Genomic DNA, 21,237 nt, shown 5'->3' with positions numbered 1-21,237 from the left:
TCTAAGGCAGATGCAAATATTTTCTCTGTCATTTTTCTTAATCTCCTAAAGTTTTTCCCAGTTGAGCTGCAATGTTTAGATGATTCATTGATATCCACAAAAAAAAATAAATCTTAGACGTTATCAGAACTAAGTCTCCTTAAGGTGAAAGAAAAAAACTAAAATCATCGATGAATCGGTATCAAAAATTTCTATGCTACGATAATGCGTTTGGATTTTTTTGTACAGCGACAACTCGCAAAAATTAAGGAAAGCGACCAGTCGCTAAGTCTATAAATAAATTTAAAAATATAAATTTTTGATGATAAAGTCGCTGGTAGGCGCGCAGCGAGCGAGTCGCCGCTTCTCTGAAATTCGTTTAAATCCTCAGCCCTGTTGGCAAGCTCGCAGCAAGTTGGCGCGACTGTGACAGTAAAAACTTTGCGAGTTGTCTTTCAATGCCAGTTTTCCTCTGTTGCGAGTTGTCTATTGTTGCGAGTTGTCGTATTGCGGAATTCTTTGTACCTCAGCGTATTGAAAAGTTAAAAAGACGTCGGACCAGAAATCATAATTCTTTCTTTTTTGGGAAGCTGGCATAGAAAATATTAAAAAACCAAAAAATAAGCGCTTAACCGATCCTCTTTTAATTACAATTCCAGCTTGAGCATCATTTGCTGCCAAACAATGAAATATGTGTTTTTTTTCAAAGATTTTCATTCATCTAATTATGTAAAAATAGTTTTGGATTTTGTTTGCGTTTTTAGATTAACTTTTTGCCGTTTTCTCACTTGTGTTAGCAAAGTGCAGTTTCATCTGTGTCAAAAACCGAATAGCCTTTTCTTGCTCTGATCAGTCTACGTTAACTTTTAAGTGTTACTCAGAGGTGTTTTGATGGGCAAGTCTAAGAATGTGTTGATGAAATTTGTTTGTCGTTCTTTTAATTGTGCGACCGTCCAATTTTGCATCATTCAAGCAGCTATGTTGATTGCCGATTCATCAGACGTTATTTGAGCACACTTTTTATTTGAATTGATTTTGCTACAATGAAATGAAACAAAAAAGGTTTATTTTTCCGTTTTAAGCGACCATTTTTTCTGTTTCTTTTCAATCTAGCAAAATCAGTGCTGAAAAATTCGTCGTGATTTTTTTGAAAATACGATAAAATTTTTTGATTAATTTTTTCGTTTGGGTCTCAAAACCGTTGTGCACAATTGAAGCATCCACGTGTGCAATTTGTACCTCAACTTTTAAGAAGAGACTGTAGTACTAAATAGTTTTGGGGATGGTGTTTTTCTCCAGAAAAATTTTGACTTTTTGGTTCCTGAGCTTAAATTTATTTGAAATTTTCCCCTGTTATTAGATTTTTTGAAAATTTATGGGGGTTTAAAGATTCCCAATTTGGGATAATTAACACCCTGTACCCAGTGGGTTTTCTTTAAAAGATCTCAAATTATTTCTATCTTAAATAAGTTGATTCTCAGAACTGAGACTTTTTATTTCGAATAAACATTTGAAAAATTTCATATCTCAAGTTCAAATCTGAATAAAAATTCTCACGCCTTAAACGACCTTGAAAACCAAAGTTTTAGATCTGAAAATGAGCCTGAGAAAGTATTTGGTGAAATGGAAGCATTTCGAGCAAACACTTCAGTTTTCTTGTTTTATTGTTTGACAATTTTTTAAAATTAATTAGCGGTAAAAAACTTCCCAATAATTTATAAAAAAAGTTGTTTTTTTTTCAAAGCAAATTTCTTTTTCACTGCATTGAGAAGTTTTCAAAAGCGGTTGATGAACCTATCAAACCGATTGGAGATTTTGCTGAGTACCTGCTAACAGCTAGCAAAAGCCTTAAAAAAACAACAAAAACACAAAACATTATGTCAGAACACTGATTTTTGCAGTTTTGAAATAAACAAGAAAAACAATTTCAGATCCAAAATATGATCTGAAAACGATTTGTTCAAATCTTATATAACCAAAAAAATCAAAGCTTCAGATCTCATATTTGATATGAAATATTCCATTCTTAAAGCATCGGAGCGTTATTTTAACATTTCACTATATATATATATATATATATATATATATATATATATATATATATATATATATATATATATATATATATATTTCAGATCTAAAATTTTGATCTGAATTAGAACATTGCTGGTTACGGGGGGCGATATATCTTAAGTTATTAACGCATACGCGGAGATTTAATCCGTCTTAAAAATCTTTCCAAATTAATTTGAGGCATGCTAATTGATCTATTTAATTTTTTCCAAATGCTAAATGTATTTATTTGTGCTTTTCATAGCTTGTGGCGGGATGATTTTTGCAAAAATAAAAAACAATTTTAAAACTTTTTTCGAAAGTTTCACAATTTTTTCTAAATGCGAACACTACTCCTTAGACCTTAAAGTAGGCTCTCCGCCTGGGGCTGGGAAATCGCATTATCTCCACCTTGGTCTGGAAAGTCGCGCCGCATCCACCATGGTCGCGAAGAATTGTTTTTTGGTCGCGCCGTCTCCGCCTCGGTCTGGAATTTTGCGCTGTCTCTGCCATGGTCTGAAAATTCGCGCCATGTCCGCCATGGTCTGAAAAGTCGCGCCGTCTCCACCTTGGTCTGTAAAGTCGCACCGTCTCCATCTCGGTCAGGAAAGTCTGGAAATGGTTGAGATCGATCGCGCCGGTCGCGCCGTATCCGCTTTGGTCGCAAAAGTCACGCCTGAGATTTTTGATCGCGAAAGTTTGGAAATGGCAAATCTTGGTCGCGAGCCTCTGGGCATGCCTAATTTTGGTCTGGAAAGTCTGGACATGCCAATAGTTTTTCGTCAAAATTTGGAAATGTCTTGTTTTAGTCGCGAAAATCTGGAATAGAGTCTGGGACCTCGACCCGGAAAGTTTAAACGCGGAGGGAAAACCAATCGCTTCCAAAAATTAGCTAATTTTTGTGTAGTCCATCGTCAAATTATTTAACTACATAAATCTAAGCAGGTCAAATTAAGCAAAATCATTTTTGTACTGGTCAGACCAAAAAAGCATGAAAATAAAAAAAAAAGACCCGACAAAGAAAGAAGAGAAACTGAAACTTATCCATGGCCAATTAGTTTGAAGGAACACGTCGGAACTACTGAATGAACTCACCAAAAATCAGGTGAAGATCGATTATTTTTATGAGGCTATTGACTCTGGCGTTCTTTCTCATTTTCAGAAGCCGGATTTGTGGGGTCGGCGCGTCGATGGAGCTGGGTTGTCTAAAATCTAACTTATAAGTTGAACTGTTTCGGTTCACCAATTCACCCGGGTTGACCAAAAATGCTATTCATACAACTTTCATATATTGAAAAATGCGAATCATACCCTTTTCATGCAATTCCATACTTACAGAAAATTGCTTGAAAGGTCTATAATTAGTAATTTTTCATAACTGGAAATTGATGACTAGCATTTTTGGTCAACCCGGGTGAATTGGTGAATCCATAAACCAAAAAAAAACTGATTTTAAAAATTTTTGCAATGTGTTCGGAACCGAACACAAGTGACTAAAACTATGGTTTAGTCAACACTAGAGTCACCAAAAAATTGATTGTCTCGCATTTACAATGCATTGGAAACAACCTGACTTGTATCAGATTTTTCTTGCACAAATAGTAAAATTTTTCAGAGATGATTATTCTCAAAGATTGAGTTTTTAAATAATCAGACATTGTTCGAGCCATGATAATACTTTAATCGTTTTTGAAAAAGAAAAAATCAGAGAAACAAAAATCATTTTTGCGTTTCCAGAACTACGTTATGCACTCAAAAAATTAAATTTTGCTTGCAAAAAGTTTTTTTTTGCAAAATGTTTTTTTTAGTACAAAAGTCAATTTGCGGTTGAAAAAAAGTTCGCAATAACTTGGAAGAATTTTTGATACACCGATACACAAACCAAACTACCGAAAGTTGTAAACTTCTTATTTTTGGCGAGATTTTTTCTAAAATGCTAACTTTTTGTGTTTGAAAGTTTAATTAATCGTGCATTGACCAAATACGCAAAACAAAAGTGTTCGGATTTTTGAGCGTTTTTGAAAAAATTTTTTTCACAGAAACCAAAAAAAATCAAAATTTGTGCATAGAAGACTACGTTAAGCACACACAAAAAAATATATTTTGCACGCAAAAAAAAGTTCAAAAAAGTTTATTCGAGCCCAAAATTCATTTGCGCTTAAAATTTACAACGAAAAATTTGAGGCCATTTTCAAAATAGTTTTATGGTACTAGTATGATAAGCTTTTTCTTGCCAAAATTTTTAATTGATTGATTTGTTTTCTTAATGAAAAGAGCCGAGTTTTCTGCCAAAACAAAAACCATATGTTAAAACATTCAATTACACCATAGTAGCAAAAATGTATGAAAATTGTATGGCTAGAATTGTTCATAGACTCAAACTATGAACTGGTATAATTAGCACTTGCGGTCTCTAGAATTCAGCCCGGGAAGCGGAGATCTACCTGGTCTAAAAAATCGTTCAAAATTCAATTAAGGCATGCCATTTGGTGTAATTAAAACTTTGCTTTATGAAAAATACATCACTTTGCACTTAACAGAAACCAAAACAACATCATTTGATAAATTCTAAAAAATTATTAAAATTATTTTAAAAGTTAAATATTAAAACTTGAATATAAATTGAAAATTTTTTCATCATCTAGAGTTTAAGCTAACTTTTACTATAAGACTAATTACAAATATCATTCGGACAATAAACTAAATCATAGAAGCGATTTGCAAAATTTGTGCAATTTTTAATGAATACATTATATTTTTGTGTGAGTTACAGCAACAAGTACCAACAAAAGTCGAACAGTTGCAAAATGGGAATTCTGGCCTAAAACGTTTGATGCAACTTATGCTGGCATTTCCTTGGGATCGACTTTTTTCTCGTTACATTTTAAGAAGGCTGCCATAATTTTGGCTTCTCTGTACAGCAATTCCTTCTGATTTCTTTTCAATAGACCACCACCATTGATCTGTTTGAAAAACAATAAAAGCAAGGTAGAATACATTTGCTGTAAGTTGCACCGTAGTCAAAGGCTCTTTCCACATTTCTATGGCCACAATTCGTTCATAACTCGAAAGTTCGGTTAATTTTTCTTATAGAACTTCGGGCTCAACTTCGCATCCATTGTCTTTGAATTCATAGCAATTTGAGTCAGAATATATTTTGTTTTTCCATTTTGAATCAATCGCACACTTTGAATTTTTGTTGCTCGTTGAACTTGGATTTTTGTTGCTCGCAGAGTTCAACATTTTTTGCAATGCAAAAAGTAAAAAAAAAACAATTTTACAAACGTTTTTTTAAATTTTTCAAATTTTTGTTACTTCGAGTCTTGTATGTTTGCTTGTAGTTAAGGCTGATTATGGCATAAACTAATTCTGGTACAAAAATTTAAATAAAAAAATCCTTCTCCAAAAATTCTAGGCGAAAAAAAATTATTTTGTAACTAATACCTGATCACAAGAATATAGGATGAACATAAGAATATTTATGAATACATCTGTTTTGTAAAATAAAAACGTATGCACTCGAACATTAAGGTTGAAAACTAGATTAGAGTGCAAAAACCAGCAAAAGCAGTTAGCTTCAGGTGTGTCTTTCTTTTTGTTATTTTTCATTTTTCTCATATTTTCTCGAGAACTTTACATTATTCGCCAAAACATGATTTTGCTAGCAGTTATATACCAAACGGAATTCTCTTGCGTGACTATTTACAAATCATTGAACTCATAATCCATACCTGTAACGTCGCTGATCATTATTCCGCGCTCAAATGGACTTCGAAAAAATGCTCTGCAAAAAACAAAAATATTTTTCCTCATCAAAAATTTTTCTATAATGTTTTTCACCAAATTTTTAGTTACTGAAAAACTACCTCGAACAGAAGTCGATTAATAAACTAATTTAAATCATAATCATAAAATTCATTGCTACAGAATTATTTATATTAATGTTTATCTGAATACTAATGTTGATAATCATTATAATCGTCATCATAGTCATGGTCATTATCATTGTCATAATCTTAATAATCTTAATAATCATAATATGCATAGTAGCTTTGTTAAGATTTAAAAGATCGCTGTAAAAGTTACAGTAACAGAAAATCATAAGGCTCATAATAATGGCAATCAAAATCATGATAACCATAATCTTAATCATAACCATCATATACGAGTAGTAACAACACCATTCATTCAAAGCTATTGAGGTCTCTAGATAAAACGAGAACATTTTGCTTTCAGATTTTGTTCGCAATCACAACCCCAATTGTTCTTTCAAGTGAAATGAATTTAGGAAAAAAACAGTAGTAAATGGTAATAAGGATGGCCGGTTGCTGTGCAAGTAGCAAAGATTGTTCCGACCACAATCATTAAAAAAAAGAACTTTTATTCTATTTTCCTTCAAATTAGTGTCCTTCTTAGTGGTTGGTGGGATTCGAGAACATAACGATCACGTAGAAAGTTAGTGATTTAGTCATGATCAGCAACATTTGTCTTCACAAAATGAATGAAAAAATTAAAAAGTTTCAAAACAAAGTTTTGCACAATAATTCTAGTTTTTTTTGGGAAATTCTTTTTTTTTGCGGATCGAAAGTTAATTAAAAAAACCACAAAATAGTTTTTGTTTTCAGATTAACATCATTTTTTGTCCTAAAGTTTTTTAAAAGTAAATTTTCAAACAACGAGCTGACTCGATTGCGTATCTGGCTCGAAGTTAGACCAAATCTCGAATTTCAAACCAGTTGTTGTCGATATTGGGACAATTTTTGTTAGTTTCTCTAAGTCATTCAAATCATGACTAAAAAGCTTTTAATAAGATGCATCACTCGACCCTTTCCGAGGTTCCCAGGACTATTTGTGGCACCTGACTTTTTGCGGAAAAGATAAAAAGAAAAAAAAACAAAAAAAAAACTAAAATACAACACAACAGCAAAAAGGCATCTGTAAAATCTTGCAAAAATAGTGAAGTTGGAAGACAAAAAGACTAAAAGACAATTTAACTATTCCACTCGAACACAACGAACCTTGCGACCCGATTGATTACAAGATTTTTTCAATTTATTGTGTACTCACATGCAGGGGTCATTTTAGACGTCCAAACACTTTCATTATTTTTTTAAAATATAATTTGTAGAATTGCTCTCAGGCAAAAAAAAACATAAAATATTGTTCAGACGGTACATATTGTTTGTTTATTCCAAACCAACTGGACTTCATGACACTTTTTTTGTTGAAGAAAAAAGGTACACTCCTATGTCACTTTTTTTCTGCTACATTATATTAGCACTACTTAGTGAAGTTGAATACCAGTGGTATCACCAACCTTTATACTGGCGCAATGAACCGATTTGAACGCTTGGAGAATTTTTGTTTTTTTTTGGTCAAAGCATAAAATAGAACCAGTAGAACAATTGCATCGACCAAACTCACATAGTATTTATAGAAAAAAAACCCTTGATAAATGTCCTTTATAAAAACTCCTTCACAAATGTCACCTTAACGTTTTTCAGCCAAGATATTTTGTATGTTATGTATATTTATAAAAGAAAGGTTTGGACGGTTTTGTCAGTTGAAGTCAAAAAAACCGGCCGTAAATAGTATAGTAGGAGTTGTCAAAAGTCAGAAACGTTCATATTTCTAATCGGAACTATTGGCGGCAGATTTGAAACATTTTACGACGAGATTCGCCTGGAAAAAAAAATGCACAGAAACATGGATTAGGGAACGATGCAATTGTAAATATGGACATACCAGTGGACTTAGCAAGTCAAGTCAGTTTTTGAATTAAAAATGGTTGCAATTTAAACCCACTAAATCGTTATCCAATATATTCTAATAAATTATCGAATCCCACAAAGCCAGTAGACGATAAATTTCGCGCTCTTTATTGTGGCTTTACTGGCAACATTATCAGTATTATACTGAAATTTGTGGTTCAAGTTCAACCCAATTGATGGATGAATCAGGACACTCCATTCTTTATAACTCCGTGTAATGAGAAAACAATCTGGGTAATGACAATTCACCAAACTGAAAATTTAAAAAGCACAAAAGAGATGTCTACAACCAATCAATATCGGGAATGTTCCAGAATCTTTCAACTTGAATATACAGTCTGAAGGATTTATAAACTTGCCCAAATTTTTTTCAAAGCTTCTTCACAGGAACCGGGAACATCCCATCGGTCAGAAAAATAACACTTTTATGCACGGTAGAAAAAATCAATTAGATAAAGATAGGATTGTTCTCTTACATTCATTAGAAGGTGTAAAAAACGCATTGAAAAACTATAAAAAGACAATTCTAATAGCAAACAGGATATACGCGACAAAAACTGTTTTATTTTTCCGTTTTTAAAAAAATTCTTAATCTTATCGATCGATTCTGAAAATTTTTTCGGTGAAAATGTTTAACAATACGTCAATTCAACATGGTTTTATTATTCTAATCGCTTATTGTAGCCTTTGACGATTTCCAAAATCTCTTAACAGGGATCACGGGTCGTGCTTTGTTTCAAACGATTTTAAAAATCCTGCGAACAGAATAAATGTATTTTTGTTTTATGTAGAGTGAGGGATCATATATCCAATGGAGTATTAGAATGAATCAAATACAAAAACGTTTAAATTGCTCTCGAAGTCATTTAACGACTCCAGACCATATTTAAGCACAGCAACCTACGAAACTAAATGGAAACTAAATCCACAACAACAATCATCAATCGGAAGCACACAATTACAGAAACACTTTTTCAAGAGAAAAAACTTTCTAACTTTAAATGAATTTGATAAAAAGAGGTCAATCATGTCAAATACAAAAGCACAAGAAAGGTCGGATAATAGAAGAAGTGTACCTTAGAAAATCATAAGGGAAGTAAAAAGATGTGAGAGCAACCACACGGATTCATAGGCAGTCGTTACAAAGAGAGCTGCGATATCAAATACTTTCTCACGAGTTGATAGGTGGTATAAAAAAAGCTTAATTTAATTAAAGACAACCATACTTCAAATTTTTGGGAGGGAGATTTTTAAACGAGACTGATAACACAGTAATTCTCGAAAACAGGCACATTATCAAGAAATGGAACTTAGCTTTCAGACCAAAAAAACTAAGACTATAACAAAAATTGAAAGTGTTTTTGAACCAGTGATTGACAAGTCTAATTTAGCGGGCAAGAGGAAAAAACATCGCCGACAAAAAGACATGAAGTCATTATTCATAGATTTAGACAATTGGACAATGTTTGTTGTGACTACCTGGGAGGGGATTCATAAGGTAGCTCCGATATCCAAATTTTTAAGTCTGAAAGCTCTCTAGATCCATCTCTTCATTCAACGTTGGACCATCAACCTTATAAAAAAACCCAATGCATATCGCCAATGGCTTAGCTGCAGACCTGATATCAGTAGAGAGCTTTTCGCAGAAGTATCAGATGAAAAACAGCTCTTGTATGCAATTAAAAAGTACTCCAGAAAAAGCCCTGCTTGGCCTGCACAAGTTAAAATCTCCCTCAGATTTCATCACTCCATTCAGACAGATTTCTCATCACGAATCCCTGATAGCGAAAACTACCGAAGATACTGCCTCTCTAATTCTTTGATGGACCCTAACATGATAGAGACAGAATTGTTTTCAGCTGAAATGGAGGCGCGACATTCAATCAATTTGCAGATAGGTAATCAGTAATCGACACAGAAACCAGGGCAGCTGCAAACTCCTTCCACAATGAAATCAACAGAGCATAGAAATTTCCATAAACTCAAACTGTCGAAATTTCTTAAAATTAGATTTTTTTTGTTTCAAACCACCGGGAACTCACCCAATTTTGATTTTGTTTGTTGTTATCAATTTACCTCAAATAGTTTTCATTTTTACCAATTTTACCATTCTGAATGGAACGAGATGCAGAAGTGTTCGGAACGATTTTGTTTAAGTTATTTTGTATAAAAAAATCAATTGTACAAAACTCTTATGAATTCCTTGCTGCCCATAGTAAGCTTTGATTCTTTTGTTTCAAATTTCTGTCGCCCATGGGTTGAAGCGAGAATGGATTATAATTGTTATATTGGCTTCCATTCAGTGCTACAGAAGTAAGTCTCCGTTAGGAACATTGTGAATTTTTTTGTTAGTTAGGTTACTTTTATTACTTGCAGTTCTTAATTAGATATCTGCCTATTGAATCCATAACACAGTGATACTCGAAAACAGGCATATTATCAAGAAATGGGACTTAGCTTTCAGACCAAAAAAACTAAGACTATAATAAAAATTGAAAGTGTTTTTGAACCAGTGATTGACAAGTCTAATTTAGCGGGCAAGAGGAAAAAACATCGCCGACAAAAAGACATGAAGTCATTGTTCATAGATTTAGACAATTGGACAATGTTTGTTGTGACTACCTGGGAGGGGATTCATAAGGTAGCTCCGATATCCAAACTTTTATGTCTGAAAGCTCTCTAGATCCATCTTTTCATTCAACGTTGGACCATCAACCTTATAAAAAAAACCCAACGCATATCGTCAATGGCTTAGCTGCAGACCCAATATTAGTAGAGAGCTTTCTGTAGAAGTCTCAGATGAAAAACGGCTCTTGTAATGCAATTAAAAGACTTCCAGAAAAAGCACCGCTAGGCCTGCACAAGATCAAATCTTCCTCAGATTTCATCACTCCATTCAGACAGATTTCTGATCAAAAATCCTGATAGCGGAAACTACCGAAGATATTGCCTCTCTAATTCTTTGATGGACCCACACATAATAGAGACAGAATTGTTTTCAGCTGAAATGGAGGATCGACATTGAATCAACTTAACGATAGTTCATCAGTAATCGACACAGAAACCAGGGCAGCTGCAAATTCCTTCCATAATGAAATCAACAGAGCATAGAAATTTCCATAAACTCAAACTGTCAAAATTTCTTAAAATTGGTGCGAAATTAGGTTTTTTTTTTGTTTCAAACCACCGGGAACTCACCCAATTTCGATTTTGTTTGTTGTTATCAATTTACCTCAAATAGTTTTAATTTTTACCAATTGTACCAATCTGATTTATAAGAGATAGAGAAGTGTTAGGAACGATTTTGTATAAGTTATTTTGTATAAATAAAATGAACTGTACAAAACTCTTATGAATTCCTTGCTGCCCATAGTAAGCTTTGATTAATTTGTTTCAAATTTCTGTCGCCCGTGTGTTGAAGCGAGTATGGAGTATAATTGTTATATTGGCTTCCATTCAGTGCTAACAGAAGCAAATCTCCCTGCCGTTAGGAACATTGTGAATTTTTTTGTTAGTTAGGTTACTTTTATTACTTGCAGTTCTTAATTAGATATCTGCCTATTGTGTGGATACTCTAAGTCTTTTGGACTTCGTGATACTTTTCTAATTGAGAAGAAAAGCGACAATTTGATTTCACTTATTTCTACTTCATAATTTTTAACAGTAAGTCAATTTTTGAACAGTGTATCATCCATTTAATTAGGGTGGGAATTGGTCGATTATGATTATTTTGGGCGTTGAACACTGATTTACACGTATTATTGCTATCGTGTCGGATGTAGATGCAGCGGAGCCTGTCCTTCTTGGCAAAACCTTGTCACAAAATTTCTCCTGTTACGAACTGTCGCCTTTTCGTGTTGTCACCTCTTACCTATTGTCGCCCTAGAGGTTTCCTGTCATCGTTTTGAATTTCATCGCAAGGTTGAATTGATGTCATTTTTGCGAGTTTGCCATGAATAGCGTGCGTTTTATTATTTTTTAAAACCGACTTGTCAGAACCGATTTCACCCGGTTCTGAAATCATTCTTAGAATGAAAAGCTCTTAAAGTTTTAGATGTTTATTTTTGTAATCAACAATTATCCGGTTCTTTCTCTTATTCCATTATAGTTTGGCTGATTTTCCGCCCAGCCCTACTTAAAAAACATTTCTCTCCCTCTCCCTCAAGTTATATATGTTTTGTTAAATAATAACCAGCCGTTTTTTTGTTGTTACGAAACTTTGAAACTTAAGTCTGATCAGTAGCGGATTTTTAGGGGGGGGGGGGGGAATGTTAGAATTTTTGGTCAAAAATTTTTTTAAAATGCCTAAAAACGCGATTTTGGCCTGTTTTTCAAAAAGTCCACGCAAAAAAAAATCCAGATTTGTCCCTGATTTTGAAACTTGCCTTTAAAACTCAATCAAATGTCCACCAGTTTGTTCATGTTCAGTCTGGCAGACTCAGCAATAAAAAAAAGTTTTCCATGAAGCAACGTAAACGTTTACGAAAATGTTTTGTTGCTTACACCATCTGAATCGTTGTTTTTTACTTGAGGAGGTATTTTTGATCAACAAACCTTTTTTAGTTCATTTTTAGGTTGCATTTTTCATCCCAACTCCCAAAAAAAATTAACTTTGATGCATGAAAAAAATCTCCCGTTTTGAAACAATGCATCGTTTTTATGTTTCAATCTCATCAATAATTTTTTAAATGTTCATTGTGCTCGCATCCAAGTTTAGATGTAAGTAATCGGTTATAACGGATTACTTTGATGATTTTTTGAAAATTATAATTGATTATAATTACCAAAACTAGAAGTTTAAAGGATTTCTAATCGATTATAATCGTGATATTTTCCAAAAGGTTATAATTGATTACTGTTGTTACAAAAAACCCTTAAAATCAAATATAATCGATTATAATTGATTATAATCTCTTATTTTGCCAAAATTTTGTCAATTTAAAACTATATTCGAAATATATCTTATAGGTTATTATTTTTGTGTCAAAAAGAAAATCTCTAAAAGAGAAATCTTCTGAATACTTTGGTTTATCTGATAACGAAGTTTTATCACGAAACAAAAGTTTCATAGAGATTCTTTCTTATTAGTGGAAAGGAACCCGCGGTAGATGAAAAATAAATTTTTTGAATCAATCATGAAACTAAATCAATTTGCTGATGTTTTGGTGGTTAAAAAAGCTTAAAATATTCATCACAAAATAACTCTAATGGGGAAGAAATGAAAAAAAAACCTTATAAATTTGAAATGATTGGAAAATTTTAAAAACATTTTTGTCGTTTTTCATAGAAACCAACGTCTACAAATAGCACAAAATATAAGCAATTTAGATGCACCTTCGAAGACAAAATGGACAAACAAAAGGGATTATAATCAATAATAATCAATTATAATGGATCTTTGTGCAAAACTAATGAATTAGAAAATTGAATAAAAAGAATGGATTATAATAAATTATAATTGAAGATTATGGTATCGAAAAATCGACGAATGAATAATCGATTATAACTAATTATAATTTGATTTTTAAAAGAGAGATTTATAATTGATTATTAATTAAGTAAAATCGGTTTTTTCTCAATTTTAGTACGACTGGTACTAAAATTGTGATATAATCGATTATTAACGCTTGGAACTGGAAAATTATTTATCATTATACAATTAAATTGCAGAATTCCAAAACGAGGTTTGCTTACTATGTTTGCTTTTTGTGGCAAAAGTAAACATTGTGGAAGATTGTATAGGTTTTTAAAATATATTTAAGTTTTTTTTATGATGCAAGGTTTTGTTGAAGATTATTGATATACAATCAAAATGAACCCCCTTCCCCTCCTACCCAAAATAAAATATGATGCAAGCCTCGTTTTATTTTTTTTAAAAAAATTGATTAAAAATATTCCACAAGGTCCCCTTTAGCGTGGCAAGAGTAAACTTTGTGGAAGATTGTTAGGTTTTTTTTAAAATTTGTATCGGTTTTTTTATGAAGCAATGTTTTTTTCACTTCTATTTTTCATCAAAGATCAGTTTTGTTCACTTTTAGCGTGTTTTTTTTTATATCAAAAATCAGTTTTGTTCAAGTTTAGCGTGGCTATTTTTCTAATTTTCATCGAAAATCACCTTTTGCTCGTGTTTAGCGTGGCTGAATTCACACGTCCTCTGGACACAATGATTCCCCTGCAGGTGAGGCACACGGGAGAAGTGAAGTGGAACTCCCCCTCAATGAGACATGTCTCCTGCCCCATCAGGGTCAAGTTCTTCCCGTACGATCGACAGAAGTGCAAACTGGGTAAGAAGGAAAATAATTTTATATGTAACGGGGTTGACTTTCATAAACCGAAAAGACTACTCATACAATTCCATGATTTTGCTTCCGAAAAATATCAAAAGAATCACCTAGCATAGTGGTAAGGCAGGCGTTCACATTGAAATCGTCAGATTGTGTAATCGATCCCCTGCCATGGCAATGATAGAGTGTGAGGACGAGCCCTCACTTGACCTCTAGCTTCAGGTCAACCACAGCTTGACTGATTTCGTCTGCAATAGTGGTACCACGTGAAAGTTCTAAACGCAAAAAAAATGACCTTGGCTTGCAAAAAAAGAGCTTTGCTCAACAAAATTTGCATTTCACAGGAATAAATTATTATAATAATAAAATTCTCATATTATGAGAATTGTAGGTAACAATATATTTTTTAATAAAACAGTTGTTTGTTTCATCAAAAATTTTGGAAAAATTTCGGAACCTCACCTGATTTCCTATTTTCTTTTCTGACACCTTTTGTTTTGACACCAACTACTAAAAATTTCTAAACTTGCAGCTTTGAAATTAATTTTTCAGAACCTAAGCACTGCAAAAAACCACCCTCAGTAGCCACCCACAAAAAAATCAAGAAGAAATTTTTCATCTATAAGAAATTAAAAAAACAAATAAATGATTGCTTCAGACCTTGTTTCGTGGACTTATACGAGTGACAAACTGCGTTTAACAACCAAGACCCAGGCGGGATTCGATCTCTCATCCACTCATGACAGCGGAGAGTGGAGTGTGAAGAATACTACTTTTAAAGAGAGTCTTGTCTATTATGAGAAGAGCAATGCGTCACATTATCACTTGCAGTTCAGAATAGTGATTGAAAGGTCTGCATTTTTCTCATAACAAAATTAAAAAGTAAATATCGCAAATTTGAAACACTACATTTTTGTTATCTCGCAAAACTTTGCCGACATGTTTTTTACGTCAACAAAATTGTTTTCTGAGCTATAAAGGCCCTATTTTGACCAAATTTTTTGCGCCGGAGGCGAACTAGTGAAAAAATAGGCTAAAAAAGGTGCTTTAATGCACTTTTTGGAAATTTTTGACCTAAAAAGTCACGTTTTATCTGCGCGCGCTTCCATCTCAAAATTAAAATATTTTGGTGCCAAAGGCGCCTTTAGAAAAATTTTAGGGTCAGTCATCCAAAAAATAGCTATCTCAAAATAGTACAAAAGGGGGACCCTTTGGGTCTGCAGGGGTCGAATCCCTGAAGGGCGGGGGGAGGTTCGTCCCCCCCCCCCTAAATCCGCTGCTGGGCACAACAGCGGTTCTCCATGAAACTCTGAATAGCGCGTATGTCGGCCCTTTCCCTTGTTGATGAATCATACTAACTTATATTTTGTTTATAACAGGCGTTCTTTCCACTAATACGCTAATTCTTTTTCTCCGCTTCCTCTTTCTCATTATAGCCCTATCCCTCATTTGAACTTCCTTGTCATAAAACTAAAGGCCCAAAACCCGGGTTACCTGTCCATGGAAGTCCATCCCTGGAGTCCATAAAAATCATCAAATGAGTTCCTTGTCTAGAACGAACCTTCAAAAAAACTTTAAAACATGGTTGTTTCAAATATAATGTTTAATCTAGTAAAACATAATTTTGAAATTTAATTTAAAAAGTTTTAAATTTATTTTTTTTATATCTAGATACCCTAAGTCTAATAAATGTAACTTCAAATTAAATGAGGAAAAATCTATCATCTATCTTTGTTTGTTTAACGAGGAAAAATCTATCAGCAACTTTGTTATTTTAAACAGACGTCCCCTCTACTATCTTTTCTACCTGTTCGTCCCCTCCTCTCTAATTATGGTCTTGTCGCTCATGACCTTCCTTCTCCCAGCCGAGAGTGGTGAGAAGGCCACTCTAGCTGTGATGGTGCTGTTGTCTCTCCTCATTCTCATGGTCTCTGTGTCAGAGAAACTGCCCGCTAACTCAAAAGATATGCCACTACTCAGTTAGTTATTAATATTGGAGTTTTAACTAAGTTAGTTACTTAGTTAGTTATGATCTTACAACACTTAATAATTTTTACAAGACTTTAATCCAACAAAAATTTCAAAGTTTTTTTGTTTAAAATATTTTATAAATCTGCAAAGCGTACAATTTGCGGGAAAAAAAAACAAAATAAAAAAAAAAGCATGACGCTATCAGAAAAAAATCGCAAAACGCTATCAAAGCATTTTATTTTTACTTAAGTTGAGTTATGTTTTGCGCGAAAAAACTACAACTCATTGAAAGGTAAGGTTCGTTTCTAAGAAACAAAAAAACTCATTTTATTTTATAGGCATTTATTTTGTGGCCAATATGCTAACAGTCAGCATCTCCATGGTCTTCTCAGTCGCCATTATCAACATGCACTTCCACGCTAGGGAGATGGGTTCGAACCCCGACAGGACCAAATCCGATTCTCAGTCCATGTCGTCCAGGGTAAAGCATGTGGCGTTTGATAAGCTGGCTCCTCATTTGGGAATAGATGCTTCAACTGTGGCTAACCAGAAAGATAGTTTAACTACTGCTTTCGGTAAGAAATTGATAGATGATATTAGAAAGATTTTTAAAAAGTTGAATTGTCCAATATTATAAATGTTGTAGATTTTATTAAAAATCTGCCTTTTTCTAAAATATTTGAGAAGCAAGAGAAAAAAGTGTCTTTAATGGTTTTTTTTCTGGATATAAGAACTTGACACAATCTTAAACTTTTTGACTATGCAATAGACGTTAACAATCAAGTTTACCGACATTTTTAAGAGGGGCAAAACTTACTTTGCTGTAGCTTTGTTTGTGTACGAAAGAGTACACATCCAGTATTCGTCCCGGATATATCGCTTAATTGACAGCCAGAAAAAATACGGTGAACTTTTTTAACTGCATAGAGTAAACCGAGAAAATTTTTCAAAAACCTTTGAAAGATCACAAAAGCCAAATGAATTTTTAATGAAAATCATAAGAATAAAAAGTTTTTGTGCATTCCTTGTCCGGGTATAGATTGTCCAGTTACTTCGGTCAACTCATTTGGCGAATTATGAAGTTTGGCTTGTGATTTTCCGTAAACTTACTCTGCGACAACGGATAATTTTGCACTTTTGCGACAGCGCAGAACAGATAAGAATCTCCAAAAAAACGTGATGAAAAATAGTTTAGAAAACTATTGTTGGAAAAAATTCGTATCTTATAGCTTTATTGTAAGGCAATTCACTATCTTGCGACTTTCTTATAAAAATATTCTTCAATTTTTAAAATTTTCAGAACCTAATTTTACAGGAAGCTGTAAGTTTCCTATAAATCAAGTTCTAAGATTGGGACTTTTTGCCAACCTGTGATCAAATCCAAGAATCATTGTGTAATTTTGCTTTTGTTAATTTAGGAATCATAAAGTAATCATAGGATGGGGGGAAAAGCTGCAACATTTTAAAGCTTTTTCTACATTGCAGCTTTTTTTTTTGCAGCCTTCATTTGTTTTTCTGCCGCTTCACGACCTCTAAAAAGCTAAGTCGCATCATTACGAGGCCAAACTGTGCACTGGATTGGCGCACAATTTTGTGTCTGTATACTCCTGGATTCCAGAGACAAGTCTTTGAGCATGTTAAAACTTTGCCGGAACGATCAAAGAAAATGAAAGAACAAAAGAAGAACAAAGGGAGCGTTCTTATTGCGGAATCCGCTTACAATTTACAAAATGCTCAGTTTGGCCTCGTAATGATTTTGTGTATTTTCTCCTCTCCAATTTTATATACTTCAAAAAAACGCATATTGGTTCAATTGTGGTATTTATATTAACGCTCTTTTACTTATGATTTGCACAAAAAAGAAGCTTTAAAATTCTGCGAAAAAATGTAATCGATTTTTCAAATTTTTGGGTACGTTTTCAAATTGGAAAACTTTGAAACTTTCATCTAACTGTTCATATTTCAAAAGTAAGAAACGCTTAATGGAAAACAGAGAAGACAGCTCGCTTTGCTCGCATAATTTTTCAAGTTCGAATTTCTTTTTTGACTGAAAATTGTTATAAGAAATTTTCTTTTTCTTATGTATGAAGTTTGCTTTTTCTTTAATTTCGAAACAGTGTCAAAAAATAGCCCGATGGAACAAAAATTCTACTAATTTGAAGCTCAACAAATATGTCAAGTTGATGGTTTTAGACATTTTAGATACTTTTGATATCAGAGCCATTGATTGAAAACGACCCCGCACTGTTAAACTTGAGATTTAAGTTCAATTAAATCGTTTTTTACACAGATAAAACGGTAAGAAACTGATTTACGAAAGCTCAATTAGATACGTAAAATGATTCAGGATGGATTCAATGGAATTTTAAAATGGCAAAAAAATCGACTTGATTGCCTAAAAAATGTAGACAAATACCGAATTAAATCTATTTAAAGCGTTTTTGTTCTTATTAAAAATTGTATGAATTGAAATCCAAACAAGACTGCTCGTATCAAGGCAAAGCCCTGAAAGTTCGTGAAGAGGTATATTGAGCGGTAATAATATGAAAAAAAAAACACATGTGATAATTAAAAAATGAAATTATTGTTAAAACGTTTGAGATTTTTTGTCAAAACTATCCCCCTACACGCCATATACAGTACAAAGTGATATATTTCGCTCCTAGATCAAACCCATTATGGCAAACAACCTTGCTTCAACCAGTTTGGAACAATTTTAAGACGGATTAATATCGCGCGTTAATTGCCCCAAATTGGCCAAAATGCCCAGCTGTAAAAAAATAATCAGAGGTGAAATATCTTTTCAAGTTTAAGCCCATGAAAACAATATCTTTTGAATGATAAAATTCGTCAGAAAATGGCTAGTTAAAAAGTCGAAGTTAGTCTGAAGAATAAACCCATCCCGAGCTCAAATAATCAGTAACTTTCGTTTAAAATGTCCGAACAATAAGCTGACAAAAATGGGTTTAAAATGGGCTTTTCAAATTACATTTTGAATCAAATTAATTCAAGTTTAAATCAAATCGAATCAGATGTTTTTGAGTCTTTGATCCATTTTTGTCAGTACGGGATGAGTCACTTAATAAAGATGCACGTATTTAATTCTAGGTATGAAAATAAACTGCAAAAGAATTTTATGTTTATACCACTATAAACCCCCCTCTCCCACCCAGCAAAAATTTAGCCCACGCCCTCAACAGTTGTTTTTGCACCAAACCGGCTCTTTTTTTCGCCCTTACTTGAAAATTTTTGTTTAATATTCTTTTACTTGCTATTATGACTGAGTGCCTATTTTCTTGCTATAAAGTATGAAAATCAAATTTGTTCAGAAACGTTGACTTGTTCGCCAAGCAATCCGAAAAATGGACTATATTTATTGAATTTTTTAAATCATTTTAATCCATTATAATAGATTATAATCAATTATATTGTATTTTTTGAGAAGAAATTATCAAAGTTATCTCATTACGTAATAACACGTAAAACATACTCAAAACTCGGTATTTTGAACAGGGGGGACTGGAAAAGAGCCCATTTTCCATTATAATCGAACATTATCCATGGAACTCCGGTGCGGGAAAATTTCATTGCATATGACACTGCTGAAATAGTTTTTCAGAACTGAATTTCGGAAAAGAGAAAATACTTTGTGTTAAGCATCGCGTTATATTTTTGCAATGTTATTCAATTAATCGGTGGTCCCATTTCAACCAAGAGTTTAATGTAAAGTTAGGAAAAAATGTTGATTTGTTTTAGGTATTCATAATCGTCCAGGTAACTTATAACAACTTAATATGATTGTTAACAAATTTAAAAAGTATGAAGGGTACTGCTATGCTCACTAACTATAAATTATTTGACAAAATTGCATATTTAATTGCAGGGGTGGATCTAGGATTTCTCTCGAGGGGGGGGGGGGGCGCAGGTGAAACTTTGAAAAAAAAAACAGTCCAAAAAAGTTATTTTTAGGCACTTTTTGGAAAATTTTGACCAAAAAAAGCGCCCCCCCCCCAAAAAAAATTAGTATATGTTGGCGCCAAAGGCGCCTTCAGAAAAATTTTAGGGTTGGTCGGCCAAAACTGGATTTCTTAAAAGTACCAAAGGGGGGACCCTTTGGGTCGGCAGGGGGTCAAATCCCTGAAGAAGAAACGTCCGCCCCCGCCCCCCTCCCCTAAATCTGCCCCTGTTTCAATGATTGGTTCCAGGTGAGTATTCATGAAGTATTCTTTCGAAATTGAATTCAAGGCTGTATTTCCGGCAAGAAAAATTCATCAATCATCGCTCAATTTTCCAAAAAGTTTGCAACAAGGTTTTTTGTTGGAGGGCAGATTTGATGTTCAGGATCATTAACTGGGGGGACTCGTTTAATGTACAAAATTCGTATATGCTTAACTGTTCTTTTCTTTCTTAATAGAGGGAGGGGGGATTCATTACAAGGTTCAATAGGGGAATAAATATTTAATAAGATCCACGCAAAAAGAGATGAAAGAGAATTTTGCTTATCATAATTTCTTTGAGTGCTTTGACAAGTTCTCTTATAAACAACTTCACCCCCCCCCCCCAAGCTCTCTCGAAGAAACTCTTGGACCATCCTCTGTTTCTATTTTAAAAACTCTCCTTTTATTTTTCCAGAGAACACTCTTGGGCCAGCACTGGCAATACACTCACGTGTCAGGAGCAGCTCCCTTCGAAACTCACTTCAACCCCGGACCCAATTTTCACCCAAAATCGCCCAAATAAAAGAAGACCCAATCGAAGTTATAATTGACAAACTCGCCGTAATAGAGCACTGTTCTTTGTACATGGCTAGTACTATTCATACTAGTTATAAAAGAGACGAAAAAAAAATGCAGTGGATCTTCATCGCCAAAATTGTGGATCGACTTTTGCTGATTGTCTTTTTGATTGTGTTTCTTTTGACGTCAGCAATGATTTTGGCATTCGAGTTTTATAATGATTATTCGAGTTAAAAATATTTAAAAAAACTGCAGCAAAACATAACTATAAAAACGCACTAAAATTTTGCTGATAAATTGAAATCTAAGTTTCTTTTAAAATGTTTCATTAAAAAATGACGCCAAAGATTGATGAAAAAGATTTAATATAATCGAGAATAATCTATTGAATTTCTTTTTTTATAGTTCACAGATTAAGCTGACAAATCATAATTGTTGGACAGA

General features: G+C 33.4%; 1 protein-coding gene across 1 annotated transcript in view; it reads left to right on the top strand.

Moving 5' to 3' along the window:
- LOC134854972 (neuronal acetylcholine receptor subunit alpha-7-like) overlaps positions 1-21,027 on the top strand; it is a 39,697-nt gene extending 18,670 nt beyond the window's left edge. Inside the window, exons 4-9 of the mRNA XM_063871351.1 lie at positions 13,935-14,086; positions 14,745-14,937; positions 15,869-16,065; positions 16,396-16,632; positions 19,814-19,831; positions 20,690-21,027. Coding sequence (XP_063727421.1) covers positions 13,935-14,086; positions 14,745-14,937; positions 15,869-16,065; positions 16,396-16,632; positions 19,814-19,831; positions 20,690-21,027 — 1,135 coding nt within the window. The remainder of the gene's footprint in view (positions 1-13,934; positions 14,087-14,744; positions 14,938-15,868; positions 16,066-16,395; positions 16,633-19,813; positions 19,832-20,689) is intronic.
- The last annotated feature ends 210 nt before the right edge of the window (positions 21,028-21,237 follow it).

Source organism: Symsagittifera roscoffensis, chromosome 10 (genome assembly GCF_963678635.1).
Source record: "Symsagittifera roscoffensis chromosome 10, txSymRosc1.1, whole genome shotgun sequence".
Taxonomy (NCBI): domain Eukaryota; kingdom Metazoa; phylum Xenacoelomorpha; order Acoela; family Convolutidae; genus Symsagittifera; species Symsagittifera roscoffensis.
Note: the sequence above shows the minus strand (reverse complement) of the source record. Positions and strands in the feature narration are given on the sequence as shown.